General features: G+C 36.8%; 1 protein-coding gene across 4 annotated transcripts in view; it reads right to left on the reverse strand.

Moving 5' to 3' along the window:
* The window catches only part of LOC149774812 (uncharacterized), a 113,499-nt gene that overhangs the window by 71,645 nt on the left and 18,406 nt on the right, over nucleotides 1-23,448 (reverse strand). For all 4 annotated transcript variants that reach the window (XM_089944733.1, XM_089944735.1, XM_089944736.1 and 1 more), the window contains one exon: nucleotides 6,542-7,066. In XM_089944733.1, the coding sequence (XP_089800859.1) occupies nucleotides 6,542-7,066 (525 nt within the window). The remainder of the gene's footprint in view (nucleotides 1-6,541; nucleotides 7,067-23,448) is intronic.

Here is a 23,448-nt window from a genome sequence, read left to right on the forward strand (position 1 = left end):
GTCATTGTCAAGTATGCAATATCTACATTAGTCATTGTCAAGTATGCAATATCTACATTAGTCATTGTGAAGTATGCAATATCTACATTAGTCATTGTGAAGTATGCAATATCTACATTAGTCATTGTGAAGTATACAGTATCTACAGTAGTCATTGTGAAGTATGCAATATCTACATTAGTCATTGTCAAGTATGCAATATCTACATTAGTCATTGTGAAGCATGCAATATCTACAGTAGTCATTGTAAAGTATGCAATAGCTACATTAGTCATTGTGAAGTATGCAATATCTACATTAATCATTGTGAAATATACAATAGCTACATTAGTCATTGTGAAGTATGCAATATCTACATCAGTAATTGTGAAATATGCAATATTTACATTAGTCATTGTGAAATATGCAATATCTACAATTGTCATTGTGAAGTATGCAATATCTACATTAGTCACTGTGAAGTATGCAATATCTACATTAGTCACTGTGAAGTGTTTATTACTGCTGTATTACCCATAAAGATCCTATGAAACTAAAAAGTAGTATGTTCACCCCTTCCCCCCAATGAAATGGCCAGTAACACATGTAATATATATATTAATCTTTCTATGGAGACAAGCATAATTCATGGTCGAACTGGTCAGAGAATCCAATAATGATGCTTGGACAACACTACCATCCTTTGTCTTGTGAGTTCAAAGATGAACACTAATGACACTTGCATTGCCTTCAAACCATACAATGAACTACTGAATGCAGCAAAGACTACATCTAACTAAGCCTATATTTTGGCATCCAATGGATTTTAAAGACAGAAACTTGGTGTGTGTTTTTTATTTAAGGTCAGTGTGATTGTTACCAAGTGAATGTTTGCATATGTGTATGGTGATGATATTTGGAAAATGCCAAGTATTTGTTTCTTTGTAACTGCATTAAACGCTTTGAAAAGCAAATTAAGCTTATACTTTTTATTATTCAGATTTGAATTTACAAACATTTTCTATTGGTTTATATGAAAAGAATATCTAGGAATATGGCAGGTATGTAATAATAATAGTAATAACTGCAGTGATACCACAATAATAATTAGTTACAAAACAGTTTTTTATCATCTTATATTAAGCATTAATATCTTAATATCTATCTTAAGTATTAGTAAAGAAATATATTTTACCAGAAATAAATTGGTTTCTTCTTCAAATATGTTAGCTGAATATAGTACCTATTAGGAACAGATAAGGGGAGGAGGGAGATAAATTCCCTTAACCTGAAGAGGCCACATATTCCAGTCCCTTAAGGTCTGTGAGTCATTTTCTAGATAATGCAACTGGAGAATAGACTCAATATGTCAGGGAGGGGCTTTGAAAGGAAAACATTTTCCCTCCAAAAATGCAGCAGAGGTCATGATGCTACATCTTTGTGAAGCTGTCGAAGGTCACAGGAAGGTAGCCTGATGTTCCACAGCAATAGGTCACACAAGTTCAGTTGTGCCTTTTAAAAGCCTTGTGGGATAAAAGATCTCACAGATAAAAGCTGGAGAAAGGGAACTCAGATCTCCATCACACAGCTTGGACAATGTCATCAGGTATCCATCTGGCATGTCATCATGTGCCTAATTGTTCCTGGTGTTTATCATATCAGAGACCCATAGTATGAAGTTAGTTCTTGGACGTATCATTGCCTGAAGTGGAATAATGTGTTCTTGGACACACCACCATGTGAAGAATTTCCATTTAGCTTAGTACACTTTTAAAGCACACAACCATCTTGCACAAGTGATTGTCCAACCCACTTGATGGGAGAATTGTTTGCACCAGAAGGCTCATTTAATATGGTCCAGATATACAGGTTCAGCAGATTTGGATTTGGATGAAATACTCCCATCATGGTTGCTTGAGCGGATGAAAGGGTATCTCCATTTTTCATGGCATGTCCATTGCATAATTGATGAGGTCATTGATTAAAGTCTTGTGCCAGTCCGATTAGAGCAATGAGAATGAGTCAACACTGAGATTCTTTTAATCCTCTATCATCTTCGGAATCTGAGATGTCAGAGGTTAAGTGTACTCATTCAGTCTGTTCCAGTCAATGGAAAGAGCACTGAATGCCCTGATGGCTTTCAGATAAAGGATTTGTGAGACAAAAATTGAGAGCTTACCATTCCACATAGTTGCAAATATGTCCATCATAGGTCAATCCCAACAGGCACATATCTGAATGAAAACCATGGGATGATGAGACCATTCCATTTTATTGAGATGATTCTTCCAGGACAGCAAGTCCACTATTAGCCTGAAAAATGTCAAACTTGTATCGATTGTGGGAGTTTGGTCCAATGGGCAAAGTATCCGCTTCCATTTTGACAACAGAATTAGTGTAGTGGGTGCATAAATAGGTGACTCAATCAAGTCAGTTCAACTGGGAATGAACTGAATAGATAAATGATGTTGGTCTAGGCGAATTGCAGGAACTTACTGGAAGATGTGTATATATGGGGATGTGAAGATACACATCTTAGAAGTCCAAACAGATTGCATAGTCTTTCTTCTGGATAGTATTCTACACTCATCATGGAAATTCCATCATGAACAAAGGTGAAGGTGCCTGGATGGCATTTAGAACCCATCGTGAACCAAGGAACATGCATGAATTGAGTGTGCTCTGGTCAATGACAAGGTGAAGAATGTTGTTTGCCTTGGGAAGCAGAATTAGCCTCGAATGGAAGCAAGGTAAAGTTACAATGTGAAGAATTTTATTGCTCTTTTCTGGAGAAGGTTGTTGATTCCTTGCTGCAAAGTGGCAACTTTGAATGGGTCCATGAGGACATTTGTAGCTGAGGAAACTCTGGCCAAATAAAGATATGTGCTGAAGGTGATACTGAGTCCATGGTCGGATCCATCTATGGCTGTCGGAAAGCTAGATAGGTACTTGATGACAAGCTAGATAGGCACGTGATGACAACCTAGATAGGTACTTGATGGTATGCTAGATAGGTACTTGATGACATGCTAGATAGGTACTTGATGACAAGCTAGATAGGTACTTGATGACATGCTAGATAGGTATCTGACGGCATGCTATATAGGTACTTGATGACATGCTAGATAGGTATTTGATGACATGCTATATAGGTACTTAATGACATGCTAGATAGGTATCTGACGGCATGCTATATAGGTACTTAATGACATGCTAGATAGGTACTTGACAACAAGCTAGAAAGGTACTTAATGACATGCTAGGTACGTACTTGATGACAGGCTAGATAGTCAATTGATTACAAGTTAGATAGGTACCTAATGACATGCTAGATAGATATGTGATGGCATGCTAGATATGTACTTGATGGTATGCTAGATAGGTACTTGATGACAAACTAGGTAGGTACTTGATGGCATGCTAGGTAGGTACTTCACAAGCTAGATAGGTACATGATGACATGCTAGATAGGTACTTGATGACATGCTAGATAGGTACTTGATGGCATGCTAGATAGGTACTTGATGACATGCTAGATAGGTACTTGATGACATGCTAGATAGGTACTTGATGACATACTAGATAGGTATTTGATGGCATGCTAGATAGGTACTTGATGACAAACTAGGTTGGTACTTGCTGGCATGCTAGATAGGTTCTTGATGGCATGCTAGATAGGTACTTCACAACCTAGATAGTTATTTCATGGCATGGTATATAGGTACATGATGACATGCTAGGTAGGTACTTGATGACATGCTACATAGGTACCTGACAACAAGCTAGAAAGGTACTTAATGACATGCTAGATAGGTACTTGACGACAAGCTACATAGTCAATTGATTACAAGTACCTGATGACATGCTAGATAGATATGTAATGCATGCTAGATAGGTACTTGATTGTATGCTTGATAGTGTTAGGTACTTGATGGCGGTCTAGAAAGGCACTTGATGACAAGCTAATTACTTCATGGCATGCTATATATGTACTTGATGGCATGTTAAATAGGTACTTGATGTCAAGCTAGATAGTTTCTTGATGACAGGCTAGATAATTATTTCATGGCATGCAAGATAGGTACTTGATGACAAGCTAGATAGGTACTTGATGACAGGCTAGATAGGTACTTGATGACTGGCTAGAGAGGTACTTGATGGCACGCAAGATAGGTACTTGATGACAAGATAGGTACTTGATGACAGGCTAGATAGGTACAAGATGGCATGCAAGATAGGTACTTGATGAGAAGCAAGTTACTTCATGGCAGGCTATATAGGTACTTGATGACATGCTAGATAGTTAATTGATGACAGGCTAGATAGGTACTTGATGACAGGCTAGATAGTTAATTGAAGACAGGCTAGGTAGGTACTTGATGGCAATCTAGACAGTTACTTGATGGCATGCTAGATAGGTACTTGATGACAGGCTAGATAGTTACTTGAAGACAGGCTAGATACGTACTTGATGACAGGCTAGATAGATACATGATGGCATGCTAGATAGGCACATGTTGACATGCTAGATAGGTACTTGATGACAGGCTAGATAGGTACTTGATGACAAGCTAGATACGTATTTGATGGCATGCTAGATAGGTACTTGATGACAGGCTAGATAGGTAGTTGATGACAGGCTAGATAGGTACTTGATGACAGGCTAGATAGTTACTTGTTGACAGGCTAGATAGGTACTTGATGACAGACTAGATAGTTACTTGATGACATGCTAGATAGTTACTTGTTGACAGGCAAGATAGGTACTTGATGACAGGCTAGATAGTTAGTTGTTGACAGACTAGATAGGTACTTGATGCCATGCTAGATAGGTACTTGTTGACAGGCTAGATAGATACTTGGTGACATGTTATATAGTTACTTGATGACAGGCTAGATATGTACTTGATGACATGCTAGATAGGTACTTGATGCCATGCTAGATAGTTACTTGTTGACAGGCTAGATAGGTACTTGATGACAGACTAGATAGTTACTTGATGACATGCTAGATAGTTACTTGTTGACAGGCAAGATAGGTACTTGATGACAGACTAGATAGTTAGTTGTTGACAGACTAGATAGGTACTTGATGACATGCTAGATAGGTACTTGTTGACAGACTAGATAGGTACTTGATGACATGCTAGATAGGTACTTGTTGACAGGCTAGATAGGTACTTGATGACATGCTATATAGTTACTTGATGACAGGCTAGATATGTACTTGATGACATGCTAGATAGGTACTTGATGACAGGCTAGATAGTTACTTGTTGACAGGCTAGATAGTTACTTGTTGACAGGGTAGATAGTTACTGGATGACATGCTAGATAGTTACTTGAAGACAGGCTAGATAGGTACTTGTTGACAGCCTAGATAGGTACTTGATGACAAACTAGAAAGTTACTTGATGACATGGTAGATAGGTACTTGATGGCATGCTTGACAGTGTTAGGTACTTGACGGCATTCTAGAAAGGCACTTGATGACAAGCTAGTTACTTCATGACATGCTAGATAGGTTCTTGATGACAAACTAGATAGTTACTGGATGACAGGCTAGATAGGTACTGGATGGCATTCTAGATAGTTACTTGCTTGCATGCTTGATAGGTACTTGATGACATGCAAGATAGGTACTTGTTGACAGGCTAGAGAGATACTTGATCACATACTAGACAGTGATAGGTACTTGATGGCATGCTTGATAGGTACTTTACGGCATGCAAGATAGGTACTTGATGACATGCTAGATATGTACTTGACAACATGCTAGATAGGTACTTGATGACATGCTAGATAGGTACTTGATAACATGCTAGATAGGTACTTGATGACAAGCTAGATAGGTAATTGATGGCAGTCTAGATAGGCTGTTGATGATATGCTAGATTGGCTCTTGACAACATGTTATATGGCTATGTGATGATATGCTAGACTGGTATTGATTGTTGATGATATGCTAGACTGGTATAGGACTTGATGATATGCTAAATACCTGTGACAAGGTAGGTAGGGATATGGCAGGTAGGGAAATACATCATGATAGAATCAAAGAAGCTGTGCTGATTATGCTCTATCTGAATTCATTAACTCTTTTAAATCTTACCTGACTTTTGACTCATCTGTACCTGAATTCATTAAGGTTTCTATATCTTACCTGACTTTTGACTCATCTGTACCTGAATTCATTAAGGTTTCTATATCTTACCTGACTTTTGACTCATCTGTACCTGAATTCATTAAGGTTTCTATATCTTACCTGACTTTTGACTCATCTGTACCTGAATTCATTAAGGTTTCTATATCTTACCTGACTTTTGATTTGCCTGTGTTTGAATTCATTAAGGCTTTTAAATCTTATATGACTTTTGACTCATCTGTTTCCTGCTTTTGTTTTACCTTATGCCATTATGAAATGTCTTGCATGGCAATGTGTTTTTTTTTTTCTTTTCTTATGCATGGACATCTTTTCTTTTACTTTTTGACTTTGTGGGTAGATAATTATCTGTCTGCTGTCTCCAGTATCAACAGTCACAGACGAACATACTTTACTTACCATGAACTTGACATGGTTTTATCCCCTGTGTATCAAGGAAACACTCATCTTTTATTAAAGCTGTAATTTGTTGGCTGAGATCTATGACCAAGAGATATATCGCACGATAGCTCAGGAAAGTCTGGTGAGTAGTGTAATAAACATATTGTCCTGCAAAATCCCACATTCCCAATGCTGCATATTCCACCATACTCTTCTCCAGTTTGTCTGAATTCTCATTGACCAATTGGAGGATTTCCATCACTGCATCCTTCTTATTTTCTATGGACCCTTCCTCACTGCTTGCTTCTGGGCTCAAAATGGCAATGGGTGATTCTACAGGCTGAGAAAAAGTAGGTCTGACTTCTTGATCAATATCTTGCTTGGCCCTGACTGATAGATCATGTTGAGCATGTCCATTATCATGTTTTTCACTGATGACATGGGCTTCAATCTCTCTTGGCACCTGCTCTTTGTCCTTTGACTTCTGAACTTGCTCATTTAAAAGCTTTACAAGCCGCTGAAGTCTCATGTATTGCTCTGCATCTAAAATGAAGAACATAATCAAAATAATTTGACCGTAACAAAACATTGACTATTTATATGGAAAAAGTTGGCAAAGCAAGCATCGGATTCCACTAGAGGTTCAAGTATTCACTGCCCAGGATCTCTGCTCTAGGGCTGTAGAAATGTTAAAAGAAGCCTGTTGTTTAGCCTTGTCACAAAGAAGTCCACCAAAGGACTCCCACAAAGTCCTAACAGGAAAGTTGGTCTGGATTGGTGCATAGACCATTTAATCACAACGGCATCAGCGATACTTTATTCTGAGTCATGGAGAAGAAAATTATCAACAAACCAGCTTGAAAAGACACTAAAATAAATAACAAAAGGAATAATACCTTGTACAGACTGTAAGAATGTGAGGTGTTCAATCACTAATGTATACATATAATGGTTAAGACTGGTGTGCTACCTCTTTCCAGAGAATAAAAAGGCAAAAGTCAGATTAAATGGAAAATGAATTTCGGTGATTCAAACTGAATTAAAACAAACAAAACAGAATCAAGATGAGGCCCACGAACCAAACTTGCAAGGATGGAGACAAATGTAAACCTGAAACCTATGTGTGTATCTGTGTGTTAGGGTGGGGGAAGGTAACCTAAATGCAAGGTTATGAAGAAAGATACAATAAAACAAATGCCAACAACTCGAAAGAGCTAATTACACCCTTTACATATGATGCAGGCAATGAAAATTCTCATTTGTACAAGCCAACATAAATTCAATTGTCTTTGAAGAGTAATAAAAACTTCTGTGATGGTGGTTACCAAAAAAGAATGAGTGGTAGTACACATAGGCCAGGGTCATGGGTTAGACATGAGTTAGGGCTAGGGTTAGTACACATAGGCCAGGGTCATGGGTTAGACATGAGTTAGGGTTAGGGTTAGTACACATAGGCCATGGTCATGGGTTAGACATGAGTTAGGGTTAGGGTTAGTACACATAGGCCAGGGTCATGGGTTAGACATGAGTTAGGGTTAGGGCTAGTACACATAGGCCAGGGTCATGGGTTAGACATGAGATCTTCCCAGAATTCACCATAAGGGATACTGAACTCGCATCATACAGTCAGGGGTAATTTCCATCTAGAAAAGTGTAAAGTACATAACACCAGCAGATAATATATTTAATGATGATCAAAGACGTTTGCCAATAATAGGGTTCCTTTATTGCACATGCATGTTATTTTACAGTGATATACATGCAGGCTTTGGTAATCACTGGTAATGTCTCTACTGTTACATGCAGTTAATGCATAGGATGTTGTGCAGTTGTTGTAACATAGAACTGCTACCAATAATGGAGGCAATAATGATGAAATACAACTAATCCTTATCTTTTTCCATTGAAAGGTATTTATCAAACATATTTCAAACACAATATACACATTGTTTTGTTGAAAACCTCATATCATAATTTTCATTCAGGTGGAGTAGTGACAACTAAACTTTCAAGTCAATTTGTCACAGCAGCCATACTAGATGTATGATTGGCACCATTTTCATTTAGGACCAACTTAAGTTTCATATGAAGTCCACTGGTGAAAATCCCATGTTGATATATCAATTCTTTGGAAAGAGTGACAAAATTTTCAAGATATTATTTTCCATTCACAGAACTGCAAATTTTAAGATGTCTGCTGTGGTGGCCATACTGGATGTCAGACTGGCATGATTTTCATATATGACCAATTGGACACCATAAGAACGTCTTCTGGTAAACCCCCCATATCAATATGAATATTTATTCAAGCAAATTTTAAAAAAGAGATTTTCAAGATGGTGGCCTTATTTGAAGTTCTCACCATTTTCATATATGACCTACTTGTCATTATAAGAAGTCTTTCAGTAAAAACCATTCAGGAGTAGTGACATAAAATTTTCAAGATGGATGCCATGATGACCATTCGGAAGTCAAATCTGCACTTTATTTTATTTATGGCAATATAAATGTTACAACTTAAATCATATCTGCAAGAGAATGGAATAAAAATACCAAGAGATGAAAAACATTTGTGTTAATATGATTTGTGGTTGAATCACACTGGACTGTACAAGTTTCATGCAACTGCAGCACAATAACAAAATTGCCCCATCAGGCAAGTCAGCAGAAATGATACAAAGTCAAAGATGAATACGATCGCAGATGAACTGCATCCACTATTGCCACCGAGGAACAAGTCAAAGTTCTAGAATTTAAATTACATAAACGTCTTGGCCATTGTAAGTGATTATTCTAAGCATGTATGCTCCAGGTAAAGATGATACAAAGCTGTTATCAAAGATGTGTCTAAGAATCAAATCGACATTACAACATTCTACAAACTCCTGAGTTAAAGCAGACAATGTTCTTGGTGTACATTTGACAGTATATCTTGACAGATGCATAGGATCAATGGCCTACTGTTACATCCTGAGTTAAAGCAGACAATGTTCTTGGTGTACATTTGACAGTGTATCTTGACAGATGCATAGGATCAATGGCATACTTTCTATAACACTGAGTTACATACTAATATTAAAGTATCTTCTGCCGATAGAAAAATGACAACCGATGTTTTGCAAGGGCACTGGTGTTTTTTGTATAACATCACACAAATCATCACACAGTTCAGCCTCAACAATACCAACAATATCCGAATTAAATCAGGTTCGGTAAAATAGAATTTCCTGTGAAGGTTACTAAGGTCAAGAAAGTTTTAACATCTCATCACTTGTATTGTTATTGCCATGAGATGAATATTTTGTATGCAGTTGCTCTATCCCCACATATACAAAGCAAAAATCTGCATGGGCAAACTGAGGTAGACCTTAAGTGACCAGAAAGGTTCATAGTTGAAATCTCATTAGGTATGAATACAAAATCTTTTCAATTAATTAAAAAATCTCCAAGTCAACATTGCCTTCACATATTTAACATGAAATAGGTTTCATAAGCATGACTTTTACCATGGTGGAATTAGTAAATAGTTGCTGCATACTGAACTTCCTAGAACCCAGCAAGAATTTCTAAAATTTTCTGCATATAGTGAAGATCCCATCTTTGATCTGTATGGATTTTGAATGTCTGAAGATTCCTGAGGAAGACGCAAATTTATCCATCTCTGCTACACCAAATAATGTTCACTCGATGACAAGCAAGTTGCTGAACAAGTCTCATGCAGATTTTGCTACATTGTAATCAGATGCAACAGGCAAAGTGACATGCCAATGTTGTTCTACAGAAGAACACGGTAGTGGTATTTATAAATTTGTTCAATGTCACAGCAATATGGATATGTCAATAGTCTGCCTCACTCACAAGACATAATTATGACCAGTGATGACATTCACAAGTTTTCCAAGGCAAGACATTGCTAGATATAAAACAAACCTTTCAGCTCCACTAATGAAAATGTATGTGATTAATGTCACATCACAGGTGTGTACAAAACATATGTGAATAGTGTCATGTCACTGGTGTGTACATAAAGTATATGACTAGTGTCATGTCACTGGTGTGTACATAAAGTATATGATTAGTGTCATGTCACTGGTGTGTACAAAAAGTATATGATTAGTGTCATGTCACTGGTGTGTACAAAAAGTATATGATTAGTGTCATGTCACTGGTGTGTACAAAAAGTATATGATTAGTGTCATGCCACTGGTGTGTACAAAAAGTATATGATTAGTGTCATGTCACTGGTGTGTACAAAAAGTATATGATTAGTGTCATGTCACTGGTGTGTACAAAAAGTATATGATTAGTGTCATGTCACTGGTGTACCATATAATGTTTTATAACTTGTTTGGGTAAAATGGATACCTGATTATGCAAGCAGTAGCAACAGCATCAAGTACACCAATAAACATCATCCCAAGCACAATGGGAAAATACACAACATTTAGAGTGAGCCAGCTGCAATTCATTAAATCAATATAGTTTCTCTCAATATTTCAGTCAAATTGTCAGCATTCTAAATACTGTGTAGTTGTCTCTAAAAATAAAATAACATATCCATTTCCTCCAAAGAAACTTACACATGTAAACACCTGGCGTTGCAGTGTACCATATATATATATATATATATATATATATATATATATATATATATGGTACAGTGTGCGTGTGTGTGTGTGAATAACTATTAATAAACCAAAACAAAAACAAAGAATGAAAATGTACACTAAGCAGCATACCACTCAGGTGGCATAAGTGTCTTGGATGTAGGAGGTCATGGGTTCGATCCCGAGCCAAGTTATACTAAAGACTTTTAACATTTGTACAAACAGCTGCCTTGCTAGGCACTCCAGCATTAAAAGGTTCATATTAGGACTGGTCATCCTCTTGTCCGCATAATGTGACTGGGTTGGACATCATGCTACATGCATGTGGCATTATGCTCCAGTGCTAGACCTCACTATGTTACTGCTACACTACAGACATCATAACAATGACTAAAATGAATTTAAAGCTAATTTAATAATACACACACACACACACACACTAAGCAGCATATGCAAAAGACAATGCCTTTAGAGTAAATAATTAGTTAATTAGTAAACAGTGTTAAATACCTAAAGATTTGACCCTAAGAAAAGACGGTGGCATACAAATGGGCCATATAGAAATAAATTGAATAAATATTGGTTCATGTATGGTACCTAAGCTTGAGACAATAGATCTGAGCTGTTGTCAAGATGAATTCACACAAGTTTTATACTCAAATATCACCCATCAAATTGGAATATTCACCTTTTATCCTTCTTTTTGATAGTTTTTTTCATCAAAAGTCTGTTTACCAGAAAATGAAAACAATTTTTTAGACTCATTTTTACCAATCAGATTACAATCATCTTGAAATCCATTGCACACACACACACACACACACACACACACACACACTGGTAGTTACTAAACATCAGGCGATGATACCCCAAGTGTGCGGATCTAACAATCACTGGTTACTCCATCAAGTCGTTCCCCCGTAATTCTTGCAGAGGTGGAATTGCTGTCATCACAAAGAACTCCATGATAAAACATCTTAACTACACCACAACATTCAATTTCGACCACACATCGTTTGAACTAATCCAATCGACACTCACACTGGAGCAAAGGTCAGTCCATTTATTCTGCCTATACCGCTCTCCTCCTAGCAGAAAAAACAAATTGGCTGATTCTATCTTTTTGCAGCAGTTTCTGAATCTCCTGGACTATGGAAATTTGATAGGTGGCAACCTGATTATTCTTGGAGATTTCAATTTTCACTTTGACTGTCCCAGAAACTCAAATACATCAAAACTCATAGATTCCATTAATGTGTTCAACCTCAAACAGCCAGTTAACCAACCCACCCATAAACATGGTCGTAGTTTAGACTGGATTCTTCATGGACCTGATGATAACATTCTACGGTCCTCCCTGGTATCCCATGAACTTGCATCAGATCACCTCTGCATTTTATGCCATCTTGACGTATCAGTCCCTAACCCTCCACCTTTATTTGCTACTAAGAGAAACCTCCAAATGATAAATAGAACCAAACTAATGCACGACATCCAAGCTAACCTAACAAACTTGCTTACCCACTAATGCAGAACAACTCGATAACTGTCTGCGTTCATTGCTTGACAAACATGCCCCAGCTACCAAGTGCAGAGTATCAATTCAAAACTGTTCTCCATGGTATAGCAGTGTTAGGGACCTGCTTCGTGCTGTTAAAGGAGACCAACACCACTTTAAACTACCTTCCCTCCAGTCGACCTTCCAGACATGTTTGCAGATTTCTTCCGTGACAAAGTACAAACCATTAGAGATAAGCTTGACACCACAATTTCAACTGAATCGTCATCACCATACAGTTGGGATACAGAATTTGAACGGCAACCATTAGCAACATTTGAACCTGTCTCTATGGATTTCGTATGTACAATCCTGAAGAGTGCACCAAAGTCATGTGAACCTGATCCAATTCCAACATTACTGCTGTTTGAGTGCTTAGATCCGGTATTGCCTTCACTAACTGATGTTATTAATACCTCTTTCTCATCCCAGGAATTCCCATCATTTTTCAAAACTGCCATTGTAAAGCCTCTGCTGAAGAAACCAACACTAGACCATAACGATTTAAAGAAATACCGCCCAGTTTCTAATCTCCCATTCATTTCAAAAATCTTAGAAAAGGTTTTTTTATCCAAGCTTGTATCTCATCTACATTATAAGAGTCTTTTTAGCAATGTACAATCTGCATATCACCCTTGCCACAGTACTGAAACTACTCTTCTAAAAGTAGTTAATGACATTCTCTCTGCATTGGATAGCGGAAAGATTACAGTCCTCACCCTCCTTGATTTGTCTGCAGCATTTGACACAACAGACCATAATATATTACTTCACCATCTCCAGCATGTATTGGGCATTCATGACACGGCCCTACTGTGGTTCAAGTCCTACTTGGTCAACAAGACACAAATTGTATCTGCAAATGGAATACACTCTAGCCCAGTTGATCTATGTTGTGGTGTTCCACAGGGGTCTGTTCTTGGACCTGTTCTCTTCATTCTGTACACTCAGTCACTCTCAAGTGTCATAGATCATCATGCAGTGTCTCACCAGTTGTACGCTGATGACACCCAAATATACAAATCTAGCCACCCAAATGAAGTTGATGCTATCACCCAAGGTGTAGAGAGGTGCATTTCTGATGTGAAATTATGGATGACTTGTAACAAGCTGCAGATGAATGACGATACAACTGAGGCCATTCTGATCACAACACAAAGACTTTCTCATTCACATCCTTTACCTCAAACAATAAATATCAGCAACGCCAACATTAAATTCACATAATCAGTAAGAAACCTAGGTGTTACTCTGGACAGTACTCTCACATTGCACCAACATGTCATGAACATATGCAAGGCTGCATATCTTAAGCTGAGATGCATCAGCTCGATATGCAAATATCTTTCAGTTGATGCCACTAAAACACTTGTGTGTTCATTAGTACTTTCAAGACTGGACTATTGTAACTCAGTTCTGTCTGGTTCATCTCAATATCTACTCCAGAAACTTCAAAACACAGCTGCTCGGATCATCCTTAGAGTACCACAATCAGAGCACACCTGCCCGCTGCTCTGTACCCTACATTGGCTATCCATTCAATCCAGAATCAAACATAAAATTTGTTCTCTGCGCTACATTTCACTGTTGGACTCTAATCCAACATACCTATCTGACCTCACCCATGTGTACACACCAGCAAGATACTTAAGCTCCTATTCTGACAATTGTATACTCATTATTCCCACTATGAAAACAAAGTCATATGGACAGTGTTCTTTTGTATACCAGGCCCAGCAATGTGGAATGAATTGCCCACTGAACTTAGACACAAAGACACAGTGATCACATTCAAGAGGGCTCTCAAAACTCACTTATTTCAACTGCAAGAACAAACTTAAAGACCTAATAATGTTTCTTACCTGAAATATTCTAAGCATATTTTTTATTGTTTAATGTTTTTCTAATTTCATGCTGTTTGTTTTTGTAATAATATTATTATGTTTCTTATCTTATAGGTGTTGTCTAATGTTGTAAAGTGCTTAGAGCTTCTAAAGATTAGACGCTATGCAAAGTCCTCATTATTATTATCATTATTACTAGTGAAAAAGACAAAGCCAAAGTATTGATCTGGATTCATCTATACTCCAGTCATCAACTGATTTATACTCCATATCAACTTACTCATCTATATTCAATATGAACTTACTCATGTATACTCCCCATCAGCTTACTCATCTATACTCCACATCAACTTATTCATCTATACTCCACATCAACTTACTCATCTATAATCCACATCAACTTACTCATCTATACTCCCCATCAACTTACTCATCTATACTCCACATCAGCTTACTCATCTATACTCCACATCAACTTACTCATCTATACTAAATATCAACTTATGCATCTATACTCCATATCAACTTATCAAAACTCAACATCAACTTACTCATGTATACTCAACAAGAACTTACTCGTTTTTACTCCACATCAAAGTACTCATCTATACTCCACATCAACTTATCCATAATGGATGGAAAATTTACATAATTAGCAAATTTGACTTAGAGGCCTACAGTAACTTCACCTGTGTGCAGATTGGTTTATGGGTCACCACAGGTTCACATTATCTTGCTTAAATCATATACTCTGATGTGATTTAAGGGTCAATGCATTGTGTGTTGAAGGCAGTGACCTATATCAGTAATCCCAGTCAAAAATGCTTACTATGACACAACTCCTAATTGTCATCTGTAAAGAGCTCTCACCTGGTCACAACTACTATTCTATTCCCCCACCAATCAAATGTAATTTTTATATAAATGTACTGTGTATAACAGTCATCCTCAGGTGCTTTGTAATCAACAGTGATTTCTCCTTGCCTTAAGTGTCCACTTAATGAGGTACCAGCAGTGTCCACCCTGAGTATGTAACTAAGCTTTTGCTTGCTAGGCAAGCCACTTTTTAGATAACGGTATATTATGTGAAATGATGTATAAACATTTCATATCTTGCTTGTACATAGTGTAGTCCAGTCACACTCAGTCTAAAGGTATATCATGTAATATGATGTATAAACATTTCATATCTTGCTTGTACTTAGTGTAGTCCAGTCACACTCAGTCTAAAGGTATATCATGTAATATGATGTATAAACATTTCATATCTTGCTTGTACTTATTGTAATCCAGTCACACTCAGTCTAAAGGTATATCATGTAATATGATGTATAAACATTTCATATCAGACTTGTACTTAGTGTAGTCCAGACACACTCAGTCTAAAGGTATATCATGTAATATGATGTATAAACATTTCATATCAGACTTGTACTTAGTGTAGTCCAGTCACACTCAGTCTAAAGGTATATCATGTAATATGATGTTTAAACATTTCATATCAGACTTGTACTTAGTGTAGTCCAGTCACACTCAGTCTAAAGGTATATCATGTAATATGATGTATAAACATTTCATATCAGACTTGTACTTAGTGTAGTCCAGTCACACTCAGTCTAAAGGTATATCATGAATATGATGTATAAACATTTCATATCTTGCTTATACTTAGTGTAGTCCAGTCACACTCAGTCTAAAGGTATATCATGCAATATGATGTATAAACATTTCATATCTTGCTTGTACTTAATGTAGTCCAGACACACTCAGTCTAAAGGTATATCATGTAATATGATGTATAAACATTTCATATCTTGCTTGTACTTAGTGTAGTCAAGTCACACTCAGTCTAAAGGTATATCATGCAATATGATGTATAAACATTTCATATCTTGCTTGTACTTAATGTAGTCCAGACACACTCAGTCTAAAGGTATATCATGTGATATGATGTATAAACATTTCATATCTTGCTTGTACTTAGTGTAGTCCAGTCACACTCAGTCTAAAGGTATATCATGTGATATGATGTATAAACATTTCATATCTTGCTTGTACTTAGTGTAGTCCAGTCACACTCAGTCTAAAGTTATATCTTTCAATATGATGTATATAAACATTTCATATCTTGCTTGTACTTAGTGTAGTCCAGTTACACTCAGTCTAAAGGTATATCATGTGATATGATGTATAAACATTTCATATCTTGCTTGTACTTAGTGTAGTCCAGTCACACTCAGTCTAAAGGTATATCATGTGATATGATGTATAAACATTTCATATCTTGCTTGTACTTAGTGTAGTCCAGTCACACTCAGTCTAAAGGTATATCATGTAATATGATGTATAAACATTTCATATCTTGCTTGTACTTAGTGTAGTCAAGTCACACTCAGTCTAAAGGTATATCATGCAATATGATGTATAAACATTTCATATCTTGCTTGTACTTAATGTAGTCCAGACACACTCAGTCTAAAGGTATATCATGTGATATGATGTATAAACATTTCATATCTTGCTTGTACTTAGTGTAGTCCAGTCAAACTCAGTCTAAAGATATATCATGAATATGATGTATAAACATTTCATATCTTGCTTGTACTTAGTGTAGTCCAGTCACACTCAGTCTAAAGGTATATCATGCAATATGATGTATAAACATTTCATATCTTGCTTGTACTTAATGTAGTCCAGACACACTCAGTCTAAAGGTATATCATGTGATATGATGTATAAACATTTCATATCTTGCTTGTACTTAGTGTAGTCCAGTCACACTCAGTCTAAAGGTATATCATGTGATATGATGTATAAACATTTCATATCTTGCTTGTACTTAGTGTAGTCCAGTCACACTCAGTCTAAAGTTATATCTTTCAATATGATGTATATAAACATTTCATATCTTGCTTGTACTTAGTGTAGTCCAGTTACACTCAGTCTAAAGGTATATCATGTGATATGATGTATAAACATTTCATATCAGACTTGTACTTAGTGTAGCCCAGTCACACTCACTCTAAAGGTATATCATGTAATATGATGTATAAACATTTCATATCAGACTTGTACTTAGTGTAGTCCAGTCACACTCAGTCTAAAGGTATATCATGTGATATGATGTATAAACATTTCATATCTTGCTTGTACTTAGTGTAGTCCAGTCACACTCAGTCTAAAGGTATATCATGTGATATGATGTATAAACATTTCATATCAGACTTGTACTTATTGAAGTCCAATCACACTTAACCTAACTGGAAGGTGTCTATATCTTTGGGTTTGAAGGCAGCTTTTATCCTTCCAGGAGTGGGTCAAAGCAACTGGTTTGTAATGGTGTGGAAAACAAGTTGCTTTTGTGCCAGTGTGATGATATAGTTTGATATCTTATATATTCTGCATGTGAGTTACAGTTTATACATTTATCTTTCTTTGTGTTTGAATTACATGTACGTTCATTTTAATCTATTTACATGTGGGATGCAGTTTATCTCTGTCAATTTGTATTTGATTTAAATTTCATCTTTGTCTATCTGCATTTATTTTAAAGTTCATCTTCATCTATTCACATGTGAGTTAAAGTTAATCTTCATCTATCTGCATGTGAGTTAATGTTTATCTTCATCTATTTACCTGTGAGTTAAAGTTCATCTTCATCTATTTACATGCGAGTTAAAGTTTATCTTCATCTACTTACATGTGAGTTAATCTTTACCTTCAGCTATTTCAATGCGAGATAATGTTTATCTTCATCTATTTACATGTGAGTTAAAGTTTATTTTCATCTATTCACATGTGAGTTTGTGTGTGTATGTGTATGTGTCATTTGGATTTTGAACGTAGCTTTAACAATTTTTCAGTCATATCGCTACGATGTCTGCAATGTGGCAGTTTATAGTGATGTCTAGCACTGGGGCATCATGCCACAGACATGTAGCATGATGTCCCACCCAGTCACATTATCCTGACACCGGGCCAACCAGTCCTAACACTAACCTCTTAATGCTGAGCGCCAAGCGAGGCAGCTGTTAGTACCATTTTTGTAAGTCTTTGGTATGACTCGGTCGGGGATCGAACCCACGACCTCCCGCATCCGAGGCGGACGCTCTACACATGTGAGTTTAAGTTCATCATCTATTTACATGTGAGTTAAAGTTTATCTTCATCTATTTACATGTGAGTTAATCTTTATCTTCAGCTATTTCAATGTGAGTTAATGTTTATCTTTGTCTATTTGTATGTGAGTTTATCTTTCTCTATTCACATACGAGTTCAAGTTATCTTTGAAAAAAGATCGTTGTCTTCAAGAAAAGAAACAAGTTTAATCCCTTTTCATTAGGGTCAAGGATCATTTTATATTTAAACAAGTTTGTAGAGGCATGGGAAGTGATAATTCACAGATCACAAATATCGCCCTATCTGACATCATTTTGTTCCCTACTCATCACCGGCCTCTCACAAAAACTGTCTTTTGTTCTCAGCAAATGTCTAATCCAGACAGTGCTTTGATATGTGAATAATTGTTTCCAAGTCTGTTTTACAGTAAGCTATCAATCAGTAGTAAAATTAGTGTTCTACTATGGTCTTCAAATAAGCTAAGATCAGTGATTATTCTAATCAGTTATGACTTAATTCATCAGTGAGATTAAAGTTAACACAGATCTTGTGTGGAAATTAAATTTGGGAGTGAACAACATAAGCATAATTAATGATTTTGCTGAAGAGTGTAAATAAAACAATCTCAATAAAATAATTACAATAATAATAATGATAATAATAATAATAATACATGTAATAATAAAGTTAACATCAATATTGCTAATTGGTGCATGGTAATTGTTCCAAAGCCAGTTTTAAATGGTGAACATGTGGTCACAAGTGTATAAAGCCAGGTTTTGCCCTTCCCATGGGTGGCTGTTAAATTGGTGACATGCCTTATTGTTGTTTTGGGGTTTAACACCATTTCTAAGTGCAAGATAGTCTTTATCTGATGGCTGAGACTCAAACCCACATAGACAGAGTTGAGATGGCAGTAACCAGTTAAGGTGAGTGTTTTAGACCATTTGGTCACCCAGGGCCCACAGACCTGATTGTACCACAATGATTACAAATGTGAGGTGGCAGTAATCAGTAAAGGTGAGTGTTTGAGACCATATGGCCACCCAGGGACCACAGACCTGATTGTACCACAATGATTACAGATGAATGGATGGACAAATATACAGAAGACATAATGCCTGCCTTTTGCTATTGAAGCATGGTGATAATTATTTTCTGACTTAACTTCATGTGTTAATAGTAGGATGAGATTGCATATATGTGAAGTAGTTTGCAATATGACTTCAGGATCAATGTTTTGATTCAGATGGACTGTGATAAGACTTCAGGATCAATGTTTTGATTCAGATGGACTGTGATATGTCTTCAGGATCAATGTGTTGATTCAGATGGACTGTGATATGACCTCAGGATCAATGTTTTGATTCAGTTGGACTGTGATATGACCTCAGGATCATCATGTTTGGATCAGGTCAGACTAAAAGGAGAACATGGAGGGCTGTCTTTGAATATGCAGTGGAACCTGTAAAGAATTTGCAATGACATGAGTGTGTGTGTGTGATTTGTATTGTTAATGTAGCTTTAAAAAAAAATCAGTCTATGATATCTGCATTATGACAGTTTATAGTAATGTCTATCACTGGGGCATCATGCCGCAGACAAGAAGCATGATGTCACACTCAGTTACATTATCCTGACACCAGGCTGACCTGAGTCCTAAGACTAACCTCTTAATGCTGAGCACCAAGTGAGGTAGCTGTTAGTACTATTTTTATAAGTCTTTGTTATGACTCAGCCAGGGATCGAACCCACGACCTCCTGCATCTGAGGCAAAGAGAAAAATCCACTTTCGGTTCAAAGCATTCACAGCCAGGGATCTGTGTTCTAGGAGTGGGGAAATGTAAAGAGTACATGTAGCTTGCTGTTTAGCCTTGTTGCAAAGAAGTCAACCAAAGGACTCCCCAAAGTCTGAAGCTGGCATGGAATGATGCAAAGGCCATTTAATCACAACATCAGCAATAATTTATTTGGAGTCATGGAGAAGAAAATTATCAACAAACTAGCTGTGTAAGACACTAAAATAAATAATAAAAAGGAATACTATCTTGTACAGACTGTAGCTGTGTAAGACACTAAAATAAATAATAAAAAGGAATACTATCTTGTACAGACTGTAGCTGTGTAAGACATTAAAATAAATAATAAAAAGGAATAATATCTTGTACAGACTGTAGCTGTGTAAGACACTAAAATAAATAATAAAAAGGAATAATATCTTGTACAGACTGTAGCTGTGTAAGACATTAAAATAAATAATAAAAAGGAATATTATCTTGTACAGACTGTAGCTGTGTAAGACACTAAAATAAATAATATAAAGGAATACTATCTTGTACAGACTGTAGCTGTGTAAGACATTAAAATAAATAATAAAAAGGAATACTATCTTGTACAAACTGTAGCTGTGTAAGACATTAAAATAAATAATAAAAAGGAATACTATCTTGTACAGACTGTAGCTGCATAAGACACAAAAATAAATAATATAAAGGAATACTATCTTGTACAGACTGTAGCTGTGTAAGACATTAAAATAAATAATAAAAAGGAATACTATCTTGTACAGACTGTAGCTGTGTAAGACATTAAAATAAATAATAAAAAGGAATACTATCTTGTACATACTGTAGCTGTGTAAGACACAAAAATAAATAATAAAAATGAATATTATCCTATTCAGACAGTAAGAAAGTGAGGTGTTCAATCACTAAATATATATAATTGTCAAGACTGGTGTGCGTCCTCCTTCCAGAGAATAAAAACACAAAAGTCAGATTAAATGGAAAATGAATTTCAATGATTCAAACTGTAATAAAACAAACAAAACAGAATCAAGATGAGGCCACAATCCAAACTGGCAAGGATGGGGATATCTAAATACCTATACAAACTAAACAAAGAAATAAAATAATCCTCAATCATACTAAATATTAACCTGAAACCCATGTATGTCTGTGTGTATGTGTGTGGATGTGCGAGAAGGTAACCTAAATGTCAAATTATGAAAAATACAACAACAAAAAAAACAAATGCCACAAACTATGGAGAGCAAACGTCACACTTAAAGTATAATGTAGGTAATGAAAATTCTCATTTGTATGAGTCAATTGTACAAGTCATTTGTATGAGTCAATGCAAATGCAATCTTCTTTTGAAGAGTAATTTAAATGATGATCGACCACTCTATGAGTTCATCTCTACGAGGCGCATCAGCCCGTGTAAAATCCGTGCAAATGAGACGTTCCATTCTACCCTCTTTACATGGAAACCGAAACGAATTTCCGCCATTTGGAAACACCTCATGAGGTGTTGTCAACGAGGTACACATTCTCTGATAGCGCTCCCTTAGCCCGACATGCCACCACAAACTGCTTGAAAATATTCCAAGCCATTCTTTTGGGGTTTAACACCATTTCTAAGTGCAAGATAGTCTTTATCTCATGGCTGTTAAATTCATGACAGGTCTTATTGTTGTTTTGGGGTTTAACACCATATTTCTAAGTGCAAGATAGTCTATATCACATGGCTGTTAAACTTGTGACAGGCCTTACTGTTGTTTTGGGGTTTAACACCATTTCTAAGTACAAAATAGTCTTTATCTGGTGGCTGAGACTCTTAACCCACATAGACAGAGTTGAGATGGCAGTAACCAGTAAAGGTGAGTGTTTCAGACCATTTGGCCACCCAGGGCCCACAGGCCTGCCTGAACTACAATAATTACAGAGTTGAGATGGCAATGATCAGTAAAGGTGAGTGTTTTAGACCATCTGGCCACCCAGGGCTCTCAGGCCTGACTGTACTACAATAACTACAGAGCTGAGATGGCAGTGATCAGTAAAGGTGAGTTTTAGACCATTTGGCCACCCAGGGCTCACAGGCCTGATTGTACCACAATGACTACAGAGTTGAGATGGCAGTGATCAGTAAAGGTGAGTGTTTAAGACCATTTGGCCACCCAGGGCTCACAGGCCTGACTGTACTACAATAATTACCGAGTTGAGATGGCAGTGATCAGTAACAATGAGTGCTTTAATCCAGGGCCCAAAGGCCTGATTGTACTACAATAAATACAGAACTGAGATGGCAGTAATCAGTAAATGTGAGTGCTTTAATCCATTTGGCCACCCAGGGCCTACAAGCCTGATTGTACTACAATAAATACAGATGGATGGATGGACAAACAAACAGAAGACATAATGCCTGCCTTTTACCACTGAAGCATGGTGATAATTGTTTTCTGACTTAATGTATTACTAGCAGGATGACACTGCATATATCTGTCTGTGTGAGTTCGAGTCTTGGATTCGGCTAATGTGGATATGTGAGAAAGCTTGCCGGAAGCTTCTCGTGGGTCGGTGGTTCTTTCCGGGGTTTTCCGGGTTCTTCCTCCACCATTAATACTGGCCGCCATGTATAGCCTATCATGTGCTGAAAAATGGCGTTAAACCCTATAACAACAACAACAACAACAACAACACTGCATATATGTGTATATGTAGTTTGCGATATGACTTCAGGATCAATGTTTGGATTCGGTTGGACTGCAATATGACTTCAGGATCAATGTTTGGATTTGGTTGGACTGCGATATGACCTCAGGATAAATGCTTGGATCAGGTCGGACTAAAGGGTGTGAGAACATGGAGGGCTGTCTTTGAATATGCAATGGAACCTGTAAGAATTTGAAATGGCTTCAGTTTGTTAGTGTGATATGGATGTTTAATGTAGCTTTAAAAAACCATTCAGTCATATCACTACGATGTCTGCAATGTGGCAGCTTATAGTGATGTTTCG

Source organism: Sinohyriopsis cumingii, unplaced genomic scaffold (genome assembly GCF_028554795.1).
Source record: "Sinohyriopsis cumingii isolate HCF-2022 unplaced genomic scaffold, ASM2855479v2 utg000131l, whole genome shotgun sequence".
Taxonomy (NCBI): Eukaryota; Metazoa; Mollusca; class Bivalvia; order Unionida; family Unionidae; genus Sinohyriopsis; species Sinohyriopsis cumingii.